The 13,286-nt window shown below is 41.6% G+C and overlaps 1 protein-coding gene across 15 annotated transcripts in view; it reads left to right on the top strand.

The window, feature by feature from the left end:
• The window catches only part of DOCK3 (dedicator of cytokinesis 3), a 438,078-nt gene that overhangs the window by 356,384 nt on the left and 68,408 nt on the right, over window positions 1-13,286 (top strand). For all 15 annotated transcript variants that reach the window (XM_044754125.2, XM_044754132.2, XM_070493006.1 and 12 more), the window contains 4 exons: window positions 1,428-1,509; window positions 5,793-5,963; window positions 8,429-8,621; window positions 11,588-11,715. In XM_044754125.2, coding sequence (XP_044610060.2) covers window positions 1,428-1,509; window positions 5,793-5,963; window positions 8,429-8,621; window positions 11,588-11,715 — 574 coding nt within the window. The remainder of the gene's footprint in view (window positions 1-1,427; window positions 1,510-5,792; window positions 5,964-8,428; window positions 8,622-11,587; window positions 11,716-13,286) is intronic.

Below are 13,286 nucleotides of genomic sequence, written 5' to 3'. Positions count from 1 at the left end.
ACATGTGAGTGAAATCAGATAGTATTTGTCTTTCTCCATCTGACTTATTTGGCTTGGCATAATACCCTCAAGGTCCATCTATATTGTCGCAAATGGCAAGATTCTATCTTTTTTATGGCTGAGTAGTATTCCATTGTATAACACATTTTCTTTATCCATTCATCTGTCCATTGGCAGTTAGGTTGTTTCCAGGTCTTAGCTTTTGTAAGTAATGCTGCCATGAACATAGGGATGCATATATCTTTTCAGATTAGTGTTTTCATGTTCTTTGGATAAATACCCAGAAGTGGAATAGCTGGATCATGGCAGTTCTATTTGAAATTTTTAAAAAGTCACCATTTTCTTCCATGGAATTAGCACAATTTTTTAAAACATAAATAAAACTCAACGGTGGCAAGACTGTGAAGTCACTGGAACTCTGACACTTTATTGTTACTTTCAAGAGCAAGCACTGTGCTAGGTGCTTTACATGTGTCATCTCATTAGTGTTCACAATAACTTTGAGATGTACAATTGTTTCCTCCATATTTTAAATGAAGATAATGAGGCACAGAGGGATCAAATAAATTCCCAAGGATATAGAGCTAGAGACTGATAGGCCCCAGATGTGAACCCTGCTGTCTGAACAGGGCCTGCACTCTTGACTTCTGTGCTCTATTGCCTTGTAAACGTTCAGGCAACTTCTGATCCTGTAATCCTATTCCACTCAGATGACTTGGTCCTAAGGAAATAAGATAGATGGGATGGAGGTGGAGCAAGGAGGGACACATGGGGCTATATATCTTTATTCAGACGCTGCTGTTTACTAGTAATTGTTGTGTGTTCTAGAGACATAGCAGTTTTAGACAAAATTAAAATATACATCCAGTCCAAGACTTTGGGAAAACTTTCTCGTAATCAAAGAAGAAATGTGTGTCAGGGAGAGTGGGAAAGAATAGTTATAGTTGTTAATTAAAATGTGGCAACTATAGGGGGCCAGCCCCATGGCAGAGTGGTTAAGTTTGCACACTGCAGTTCAGCAGCCCAGGATTTCACCAATTTGGATCCTGGGCACGGACATGGCACCACTCATCAAACCATGCTGAGGTGGCATCCCACATAGCACAACCAGAAGGACCTACAACTATAATATACAACTATGTACTGTGGGGCTTGGGGGAAAGAAGAATAAGAAAAAGAAAGAAGTTTGGCAACAGATGTTAGCTCAGGTGCCAATCTTTAAAAAAAAAATGTGGCAACTCTTTATGGACAAGGAGTGTTGTCTGTTCTCAGATGATCGGAGTTTTACAGCTGTAATGAGTCCATTACTCCATTCTAGCTCATCAGCAGGATAGTATTTCCTGTGTGGCTAATTCAGGGCTGCAGATATTTCAGGCTGCATTGCTTTTGGATTGAAATGTGATTTCTGAAACTGTTTTCTTTCTCAGGGAGCTTATCCGCTGTTTGAAGTGGTACATGGACTGTTCAGCAGAACTGATTCGGCAGGACCACATTCAGGAAGCCATGCGGGTAACATACTGAGCTCGCTGTACAAGCACCCACCCCTGCAGTTATTTGTGAATAATCTCAATGGTGTAGTGTGCTGGACAAGTGTAGACATCCGAGTACACTGCCTTGTTTTCAGGAATGACCGCCTTGATTCATGTATTTCCCCTTTCCTCACCTCGATTTTGCCCCAGAATATTTTTATTCCTGATAATGTTATCTTAAAGGATGAGGGAGGGATAATGTACACATGGCTCCTCGCCATCCTTCCTCCCTGGTTTTTACCAACAGCATCAGTCTTTGCTTCTCCTGGCTAAAGTATAATATCTCCTTCTAAGCCAGTGTTGGTAGCAACATTGATTAGAATTAAGATCTTCCATTACTTTTCCCTTCTTTAGTAGTTACTAAACATTATTTTTTAAAACTGTTGTAAGTAAAAAGAGCTGAGTGGATGCTCTGTATATGGATATGTTGAGAAGAAGATAATCTTAAAACCTTGACCTTTTGGAGGAACCCAGAGTCCTGCATGACAATACCCTTTCTTGGGGAAGTTCCATGACCAGACAGCCCTTTGCATTGCTGGGCAGCGCCGCTTTACAGGGAACCGTCCTTATTGTGAGTTAATTCCACTTTCTGGTAACTTCTTTTCATGGCTACGGCTTCTACTGTAGAGAATCACCTATGAGAATGTCGATTCCTCTTTTACTCAGTAGTTCTCCAGATATCTATTTGAAGAAAGCTGTCATATCCTCTGCAAATGCACTTAAAGCAAATCCATGCTTTCTCTCTTTCTGTCCCTGTCTTTTCTTGTTCTTGAGTTACTTTTCTTTTAGTTGCTTTTTAACTATGTCTTTCCCACCATTTCTGGTTAGCAATAAAAGAAGGGCAGCAAAGTAGCTCAGCTTTCTCTCTATCCTCTTTTAATATCACATCATCTGCTCTAAGTACTACAGGGCCTATGATTTTGCTGTTCTTTTCACATGGTAACAGATGAAACAGATGTTTCTCTAAGGATCATCAGCATCATCAGATTGAAGAGGCAAAATTAAATCATAGGTCTGTGTTTCCCCTGTCTCTTCTCTGCACATTCTGTAAAAATCTAAGGCCACAAGTCTCATTTCTGTCCTTCTTCATACATTACATGTCTACTGAGCAGTCAGCATCTGTTACAGGTGCTAAGATGCAAACAGGAGTAAGTTTGGCCTCTCCCCTTAAAAGAACACATCCCCTGTGTCCTGAGGGGAAGAAGTACAAACACAGGTGTAGAGCACCATTTGGAGTCCGATATGAGGGCCGGGCCTGGGTTCTGTTCTCTGAATCCCAGCATCTGTTAGGTGCCTCACACAATATTTGAGGGCATAAAAATTGAGTTAAATGCAAAAGATTCTGGTGACTCCATAAATTAATTGCTTAAGGATCCTAGAGGAGACATCACAGAAGTCGTTTTTTCCTAAGAAAAACATTCAGTCAGGATTGCTTGATACCTACCATGTGTTAGACACTCTGTTAGCCACTGAGAATTCAGCAGGGGCCAAGCCAAAAAGGCGAGGCCTTCACGGCACTTCCATTCAAGTGGGGGAAAGACAGACCATAAACATGTGAAACAGATAAATACACAAAGTCAGTGAGAAAAAAAACACTTGTTGAATACCACGAAGGAAATTAAAAGGATCATGGAATAGACTAGCTGGAGAGGAAGGTTTACTTCAGATCAAAAGTTTAGCAAAAGCTTCTCCGAGGAGGTGACCTCTGAGCTGAAATCAGTATTGACAGCTGCAGCATTCTAGACTGAGGAAACAACTTGGTTAAAAGCCTGAATGGGAAAGAGCAAGAGTTTCCTAGTAACCAAAAAATGGCTGACGCGACCAAAGCATAGGCTTTCAAATGTTAGATTGCATGTGGGATGTGACAGAAAGGGAAATCTGAGGTTTGTTCCAAGGGGTCTGGCTAGATCAGCTGAGTTGATGGCAGGATCACTTCTGGAGGCGCAGAATTCCTGGAGATCAGGTGTGGGTGGGGAGAAGGAAGAGTTCCATTGAGGGAGTACTTTTCTGAGGTACTTTCATACTACTTCTTACTATTTCAAACTTGTTTGAGTGGCATCTAATACTAATGCATGTAGGCCTAAGGTTTTATCAGGCCATTTCCCTTTCTTCATCAAATTTTGGTTTACAAGTCCTCTTGACCAAACTGGTAAGTCTCTGTCCAGTCTTGTTTTCATCCTTCTTCACAGGATGCTTATCTCCTAGCCTGGCACCTCTTATTCTGGTATCATAAGCTTTGGTCCAGGAAACCTCCTCCTCTTTATTGCTCTTTATTTAATTGCTCCTCTTTATTCTTGCCATTCATATTCCATCTCTTCCTTCACTTTCAGAGTCATAACCTTTCCAAAAAAGTTCTTCCACTAAAGAAGATAAAAATCAAGAGTCCTTTATTTTCCTACTTGGTTATATTATTTGTTCCCATGTGAATGACCTGTAGCAGGTCTCCTTGGTGGATTTGAGGAAGGTTTTTGGCAAGACATTCCCAAAGACAGCTCAGTTTTCACTGCTGAGCTGCATACCTGGTCTTTACCGGGGAGCCATGAGGAGGAAAGAGAAGGTAAAATGGATTTCCTTGGTGATAGAAAGGTTGTAATAACTTTCAGGATCTCTTTTCCTTTCAGGCCTATTAACTTAAGTTAAAAAAGACAGAGGAGCTGCTTCGGCCACAGTTAAGTGTTCCATCATCTCCACACAGGGCTGGGAGCACCCTTGAACTTTTAACAAATTCCACAGGATCCACCCCTTATCTTCTACTCCACTCTTCTACCCTCCTCTCCTACCCCAGTTGCATCTGTCACAGGCAGCTGGCATCATCTGGTCCTGGCCAAGCTGGTACTGAACATAAAAATCAAGAGGACTGGGAAAGGGGGAAGTCAGGTGATGAAGGATGACCAGAAGTGGACCTGTTTTCCATGCCCTTGTCCAGATTTTCACAGGGCTCTCTTTGACACCAGCCTTGTGCTTCTCTGCGCAATATTTTCTATTTTAGAAATTAATGGAGAAACTAAGCCCTCATGCCCAGGAAGTACATGTGACTTTGCTGTCTGATTCTGCCTCTCACTTTGAAACTAGTGGATGTTTCAAGCCACTCAGTACATCTCTTGTGGTAGTTGTTTGAAACTGAAAAAAACTGATGATGAAGAAAACATTTTTCTTTTTAAAATTAGAGTATGTAGCGCAGACTTTCTAGGTTCTTTACAGACCAGGCATTAAAAGACTACTGGCATGGAGGCTGTAGCATTTATGGAGATGAGGCCACACACTCTACAAAATCTTCTGGTGCAAACCTTGGAAGACACATTTTTCTAAACTAGCCATCCTCCAATGCCAGCTTAGTTTAGTGTGGGCCACAAAAAAAAAAAAAAAAAAAAAAAAGTTTTGCTTTGTGAAACCTGACAGATGGATAGATCATGAAAAATAGCTTGGGAATTGTTTCCTGTTATATATTTTAAGTAACTGAGCTCCATTTGTTTCTTCCTTGGATAAGTTTCTCCCTTTCCAGTGTCTGGGAAATGTGTGGCATTTCTTTAACTAGAAAGCATAATCTCAAATCTTGAATCTGTTCTCTTAAAAGAGAATTACTCTGTTCATAAGCATGGGCCAAGCTGCAGGGACTCTCAAAATCAGATTCTGCTCCCAAAACATATTATTGGAGCATCCTCGTCTGTATTGTTCGTGAACTGTTTATGGCAGGTGTCCTGCTCTGGAAGAAGATGAAGAATGGCTGTGTCAGGTCCACAAGCTGCTGTGCAACCAGGGGCAAGTTTTTGCCAGACTTGACCCCTGGTGAGAAGGCTAGCACTGTGTCAGGCTCCAACTATTTTTCAAATATGCAGAAGACTCCTTAAAAGACTCTTCCTTCTTGGAATAAATTCACAAGAGGTTCTTACATCATTGCCTTTGTAGCCTCTTATTTTCAGAACTGAAAAAAAAATGCAGAGAAACTTTATTTCATTTTGATCCTGTATATTCTTGAATTCAGCTACTTTCATACCAGTCTATGGTTCCTCAATTCCAGAACCTCAAAAAACAGTCATGAAATAATTTGATGATTCTCTCAGTAAGAAGACAGCTGCTGCTTGGTAACCATTTAGACTTTTGAGGAAAAAGTTTAAAAATAAAGAAAGTGCTTGTCTCCATAGTTGGAATTGTCCATCACCTGATTTTGGTGTAGAATTTGCTTTTACTTTTCCCTTTATTCCCTGCTATGTGTTCCTAGTCATCTTTAACACCTTTCTATCCCTTTTCCTCTCATACCTCCAGGCCTTGGAGTACCTTTTTAAGTTCATCGTTCAGTCAAGGATCCTGTATTCACGGGCCACGTGTGGGATGGAAGAGGAGCAGTTCCGGTCCAGCATCCAAGAACTTTTCCAGTCTATCCGGTTTGTCCTCAGTCTGGACAGCAGAAACTCAGAAACACTCCTTTTCACACAGGTTTGTGAGCTGCAGGGAAGTTTTGCTGCTAGATTCTTCTCTGTCTTAGGAGGTGGTTTCTTTGTCCTCTGGCTTCCAAAGTCAAAGAAGCCCTGCCAGGTTCCTATGTGTTGGGTAAGAGGTGATTTACAAGGAAATACCTAATAGAACAAAACGCTACTTTTACTTCAAACCAGCTGTGCCCTAGCTGCCAAATAGAAAACAGCTCAATGGCTTTACGGTGAAGAAGCACAACTTTGTTCTCAGGACCCCTCTTTAGACCAAATTTATTTAATTGTTTATGAGCATCTTATTTACAGAGGATATTCAGAATGTGTATGGAATTTTATTTCCTAGTCACTGTATTAATTTAAAAAACCTTAGATAAGTACTTGTCCATTCCAGCAGCTAAGAGTGAAATAGGTTGAAAAACAGCAGAAATAACTATAAAACTTTTGCTAAGATTTAGGATTAGATTCTATTGGAAATATCAGTGTGGAAGGAAATTTGCTTCCTTATGTTTAAGGTGTCTGATCAGCTAATCTGTACCTTTCTATGTAACCTCACCCTAGAAAGGATCAAGGATATTGTTCATTACCCCAGTCACAGGGGGGTTATTTTCTCTTACAATAAATGTCAACATTGTATCTAATGGATTACTCTTCTTTGATTGTTGAAGCCAATTATCAAAACCTGTCAGCAAAGACCAGAAAGCCTCTCTCATGTCCGTTCACTCAGTTTCTGCCAAGTCTGTCATTAGTGCAAATGTATGTTTAAATATCTTGTTTAAGATTAGAATAGTCCCTTTTTTGTTTCTACTTGCCTCTGTGTTGCCTGTTGATGCCAGTTGCCTTTAGGCCCGTTGGCCCAGAGAACAAGTGAGCAACTGGGAGCTAGACTCTATAAAAAAGTCAGAATACCTCAAGGTCGCCAGGTGCCTCTATAAGAAAGGCTCCTTCCATGGTCTCCCCTCCTAAGTACTCCAAGCAACTCATCTTCCTCCTCCCTTCCTCTCGCTCAGCCCGTCTATTCCTGCCAACAAGGGCCCAGGACACCTACTCCTTCATGTTGATTATGAAGTGCCTGCTTTTCCCCCCTTGTCTTTTGTGTCTAGCCGTTTATAATAATATGTTTTTGTACTGGTTCTAATTACTGCAAAACAATCTGTTTGATATCTCAGGGAGTTATAAATCTGCAGATAGAATTCATATAGGTTCTGTACTCTAGGCCAGTGAGTGAGTGAAATTACTGCCTTTTGAAGCAGTTAAGAAAAACAGCTTCCCCTCCCCTCCCTGCCACTTAGGAAGAGTACACTCTCACCTTCTTGTCTCAAGGTGCCACTCCATGTCCCTTTGTAAATCTTGGGTTAATAGTGTAAGAGGACTGAAAAGTGGGAAAAGCCTTGTTCATGCTGCTTCTGCTTGTCTAAGAGAGAAGAATGAGAGCCAGCATTTATTGAAGGCCTATTGTGTGCCAGGCACTCTGCTGGAAACTAACTTTAGGCACCTAATATTTTTCTTCATACCAATACCAGGAGAGAAGTAATAGCACTGTCCCCATTTTATAGATGAGAAAACTGTGGATTAGGCAGTAATTCACCCAAGGTTGTATGGCAGATAAGTGGTAAAACTATGATTCAAACTCATGTCTTTCTAATTCCAAAACCCATTCTCTTTTTCCTGTCCTACTCTGCTTCCCCAAATCTCTGGAACTATTATCAGGTTGTCCTTAAGAGGCCACCTCATGGGTCTACTAGAGCTGAGATCCTAGAAGAGAAGTCTTAGAACACACACTCTTCATTTTCTCAGGCCATCTAGATCACTGAACTCTATCCCAATGCCATCAACAGTCCTCAAGAGTTCATGGATGACTAAATCCAAGCATTCTCCATCCTTTTGCATTTATACTTGAGACTGCCAGGCATCACATATGAAGGAAATAATTTACAGAGTCTTTGGATTTTATGGTTTCAAATAAATGTCTCTGTTCTGGGAAAATAGTCCAGCTCTCAGAGCTGAATTGCTGGCTGCAAGGCTGTGAGTGGAGTTCAGCTAGTGCTGCTTGGAGGTGCTCAGCTATCTCTGCCATACATGCTTTGAGAGGTTCCTGGCTTGAGTTTGGAACCAAAATTGGAAAGTCAAGAGCTTGGTTTTAGAGACATACAAAAACTTTTAATCCATTTCATGAGCAAAAACAGCTTTGGCTATTAAACCATGTTGAGCTGCTTTCTCTTTATATTCCCTTCTCTTGCCAGCAAATGCATTGGCAAGTTATGAAAGCTTCAAGTGGCCTGGGCGCTAGTAAATTCTCTTGTTTTGGTTTCCTTTTTGATCCTTCCTGTTCCATGCCACAAGAGCGCTGAAGGGATGAATGGGGTCAAAGGCCAGGGAGGAGCACATCTGAGGCAGGGGTGCTACAGTGCATGAATATGCAAGATAGAAATACTCCTAACTCTGAGATAACCGCAACTTCACTTGCTTCTGCAGGCTGCACTCCTCAATTCCTTCCCAACCATCTTTGATGAGCTGCTGCAAATGTTCACCGTGCAGGAGGTGGCAGAGTTTGTGAGAGGGACTCTGGGGAGCATGCCCAGCACTGTGCACATTGGGCAGTCAATGGATGTCGTGAAGCTACAGTCCATTGCCAGGACTGTGGACAGCCGCCTGTTTTCTTTCTCAGGTAAATCAAGTTGGGATGAGAGTCAAACTCACCTTTCTTCCTTTCCAGGGTGTTAGCCCAATGGTAATCAAAGGATCAGCTATGTCAACCATTGTGCAAGAAGCCAGTGGCCCTTAAAATGCAGTTTTGGGGGGACCAGTCCTGTGGCCAGGTGGTTAAAGTTCCGTGTGCTCCCCTTCAGCGGCCCAGGTTTGCAGGTTCAGATCCAGGACACAGACCTACTCCACTCATCAGCCATGCTATGGAGGCATCCCACATCCAAAATAGAGGGAGATTGGCATGGACGTTACCTCAGGGCTGATCTTCCTCAAGCAGAAAAAGAGGAAGATTGGCAACAGAGGTTAGCTCAGGGCGAATCTTCCTCACCAAAAAGAAAAAACTGAAAAAAAATCCCAGAGTTTTTGGTAAACTATGTTAGAGAATGCAGCCAAGACTAGGCCTGCTGTCTCACTCACAGTTTATTCCGAGGGACCCACATGGGGTGGTGCTAAACAACCTTCAAGACCACAAGTCTAGCCAGTTGCCAAGAGTAGGGCCTGCCACACCCCCCAGCAGGAGAGGAAAGCAGAAGGAAAGGAAGGGGAGCAAGAAAAAAGGATCTAGCCCAAGGGGATATGGATAAGTCAAGGACATACTAAAGGAGACCCTAAAAGGGGACCCTGAGGACACACTGTACTTTCTTGGTCCCTTGCCTCACTAGTCAGATAGATTCCTTTTCCTTTCTTTGAAGGAGGTTCTAAGGATTAGACAAAAAGGATTAGACAAAGGGAGCCCTTCACGCTCCTCAAGAGGTCAGGACAGCCTAACAAATACCATCAGCAACCCAGCCTGCCTTTCAGAGAGAAACTCCAGATCCACACCCAAAACCACATTGAATGTGATAAAGTGCAACCTTGCAGTGGTACCAAGCACTCAGTGGCCAGGTGTTAAGATCAATATGAGCCTGATCCTTTAAGCAGAATATCACTATCGTGGAATACACTTCTAGGGCATAAGAATAAATCTGAAATGCTAGCAAAACTATTATTATTAGAATTTTTATAATTAGAATTTTTGGTAGGAAAATTTTTTAAGTTTGACTTTTAAAGTATGAGAACAGTAATTTCTCAGCCCAGTACTGTACATATTTGCAGTACTAAATAGATGTTCCCTTTAACTTAACTCTGCAGTGTAGGATATTGCTGATGGTAAAGCTGTACCAAGAAAGTCAGCTTTTCTCAACTAGTAACTGTTTATGGTAAACACTTCTCTCTTCACCAGTTCCTGGACTGAAGATTTTATCACTGGTTTGGACACACTATCACTGAGGCCATTGCACACACTCAAGCTTTGTGCACTGCTTAGAGAAGAACTTTCTGAATATACAGGAATGGACACAGCAGACTGCCCTCACTGACATAGTTTACTTCTAATATTTTTTTATTTCTAATGTTTCTAATATTTTTGTATATTTTTGCCACTTCCCATAATCACTTAAGAAAAATTTTTCTTAAACTTTATATAGCAGTGGAACTATGTAATTGGATTTTGAGATGACAAACCATCACCAGATTTTCATTTGCATCTCACTTTCATTGAATCCCTGAGTTGCAGCATCTTCCCTGAAGCAAAAGGATATTTACCAATGGTGTCGTTAAATCAACACTTATATTCTCAGAGTGTATCAGTTTGGTCTCTTCTTCAGCAGGTTCTAGGTTTTGTCTGCAGGCAGCTATTGGTTGTTATAAATCCTGCTATGTTGGTGTTTTGATCTACAAAATACAGTATGAACTTCTCTTTTATCCAAGTATCCCTTAAACATAGAATGGCTGTCATTCCATTTTATTTGAACATATTTTAAGTATTTGACAAGGCAGTCCCAAAGTCTCTTGTATGTCATGCAATTTGTCTTTGGCTGAAAAGATTTTCTTTGAGTTTTTTCTGGAACACAGTTATAATTATGGGCAAATATGAACAATAAATCCAAAATGCCGTAGCTTGTGTTACTGTTCATCTGACTGAATCATGCTGGCCAGGTATGAAGGTACCTACAGAGTTACACAATCACTGAATGTATAGGAGTGTAGGACACCAGAAACATGTTGACACTTGTATTTCACTTTGGCTTCTCGCCACACCTGTGAAATAAATGTGGAAGAGGCCATTAGCACCTCATTCTACAGATAGGGAAAATGAAGCCCATAGGAGGAGTCAGCCTGCCTAAGATCTTAGAGTGAATTAATAAAGGAGTTTGAACTAGGATTCAGCCTTCCTGAATTCAGCGTTCTAAATATAGTCACCTCCTGATGAAAATGCTATTTAGGTAACATTGAGGAGAGAAGAAAAGAAAAATATTTGAATGTATGCAGTGTATTGGCAATAAGGTTTAGATAATTATCAAAGGCTTATAACAAAAGTCCTGCTTCTATTCCCTTCATTGCTGTGGACACTACTAGCATCCCACAAGCCTGAGGGGAAAAGGAAGCATCATGGCTACCACAAAGTAAATGCTCATGGGGGTGGAAGTGCCAGGCCATCATGGCATAGCCAGGGCATCATGAAGAGGGGCCATTTATAATCGATATCAAGTCTGTAAGTTCAATCAATGTAGTTCATAGAAGTAGGTGTGTCATTTAAATGGAGCTTTCACTGTAAGCTGTGCTTTTAATTTGGAGTCTAGTCCAAATTAAAAGAGATTTTTTTGGGGGAAGCAATCTCCTGACAGTCATCCTGCACAAAATGCCATAGATACCTAGGCTAAAATGAGAAAGCAGGAAAGAGAGATAGAAGGATAATGCTGTGAAATATCTTATAACGTCCAGAAAGTGAGCTTTTAGGCCCACATAAGGTAAGGGGGTGTCCTCAGCTTGGCTCCTGTCCAAGCCCCACCTGCTTTGAGACCAGCTAAGTCCCATGGTTCCACTGGCTTCCAGAGATAGCTAGTTCTCCTCTAAAGGACTTCTTCACCTTTGTGTTTTCTCTCCCAGAATCCCGCCGCATCCTGCTTCCTGTGGTTCTCCATCACATTCACCTTCACCTGAGGCAACAGAAAGAGCTGCTAATCTGCTCAGGGATTCTTGGCAGCATCTTCTCCATCATCAAGACCAGCTCTCTGGTAGTGGCCCCATATTCACTCCACCCCCGAGCCACCTCTCCCCCAGTCTTGTGTTTCTTTAGCCAGAGGCAGGCTAACAAAGATCACTTTGTACACTTCTCAGTCAGAGAAGCTTTCATCACTGACAGGAAGGTGCCCAAGTGAATGGAGGCCTGTGTGTGCCCAGCAGGCTTCTCAGCACAACATAATCTTGCTATTTTAAAAAGTTGTACTACCATAAATCCATCCAGAAGCGTAGTTATCTATTGTACCAGAAAGCCCAATCCTGTGCCATGCTCTCTTTCTATCAAAAGGTATTGATTCTGTGCTCCTGAGAGTGTTCTGAGGATGCTCAGACATGAGCACAGGGAGGCAGGCCCAGGCTGAGAGGCAGCTTGCTCATTCAGACTTTTCTGTCAGCTTCCTGGCATGGCAGCTTGATTCCGCCCATATGGCATTCCTATACCATGACAGATGAGGTCAGGATGTACAAGAGATAAATGTTGCCCACAAGAGCTCTGAGCTTTTATAGGATGGTAGAAGTGTACTTTAGGAGTCAGGTTTCAACTAGTAATGCTTTTGCGTATTTTCTTTCATCTTTATTTTTTCTTTTTCAAAGAGATCTGTGGTGAGAGGGGAGTGAGGAGGATAGGAAAAGAGGGAAGAAAAGGTGTATCATGCATGGATAGGGTAGGAATTTATTTTAATGATACTTATTTTATATATTTATGATAACAAGAAATGCACGTTTCTTATAGAAAATTTGGAAAGTACAAAGAAATAAATTAAGAGCAACACTGAGTTTTTTACTACATCATCTTATTAAGTTGAGATAAGGTTTCTAGAGAATAAAATTTCAAATGCATTTAAAATGAAGGCCGATAGCCAGATGATAAGAACATAGGAGGTTAGGCTATCCAGGTAGAGGAGAAGTGGGGCTTGAAAAGAAGAGTATGCTTGGATTGAGTAGGATACAGGGACCCAATAGGGTACTTTGGTGTCCAGATTGAAAGTACCATCTGGTGACTGGGACCCAGCTTGGCAGAGTGACTATGATGGTCGTAGTGACCCTGTTGTTTGTTCTTTGCTCCAGGCAAGGCTTAGCAGCTCTCCTTCCCACCAAGCTTCAGAGAGGCAAGACCAGCGCATAAGGTCTACTGGTAACCCAAAGTCAGACTTGAGGGGATGGGAGGCTTATTGCTAAAGGAAGGAGAGGAATTTAAGGGAAAAATAAAGGGAAGGGAGGAATGAAGAGTAAGGAGAACATGTGAAAAATTTGAAGGAGATGGTCTGGTTGTATTTGTGGGGCTAGAGAGTTGGGTGCAATTAATGGTTTACAACTACTCAAAGAGATAACACAGATAAGAGTGTTATGATGAGTTCAACACATGAGAAGGATGACTCTTGCCCCAAGAGCTGCTCAAATTCTTTGTTTAGAATGGGGCACAGTATAATTATATTGAATGGATGAGTAGGGGGTAAATGAAGTTTTAGCTCCATGAGAGCAGCGATATGTCTTTCTTGTTCACCTCTGTATACTTAGGTTCTCAAACAGTGACTGATATATGGTAAATGGTTGATGGATGGATGGA

The sequence above is a fragment of the Equus asinus genome, chromosome 21 (genome assembly GCF_041296235.1).
Source record: "Equus asinus isolate D_3611 breed Donkey chromosome 21, EquAss-T2T_v2, whole genome shotgun sequence".
NCBI classification, from domain to species: domain Eukaryota; kingdom Metazoa; phylum Chordata; class Mammalia; order Perissodactyla; family Equidae; genus Equus; species Equus asinus.
This window is presented reverse-complemented; position numbering and strand designations above follow the sequence as displayed.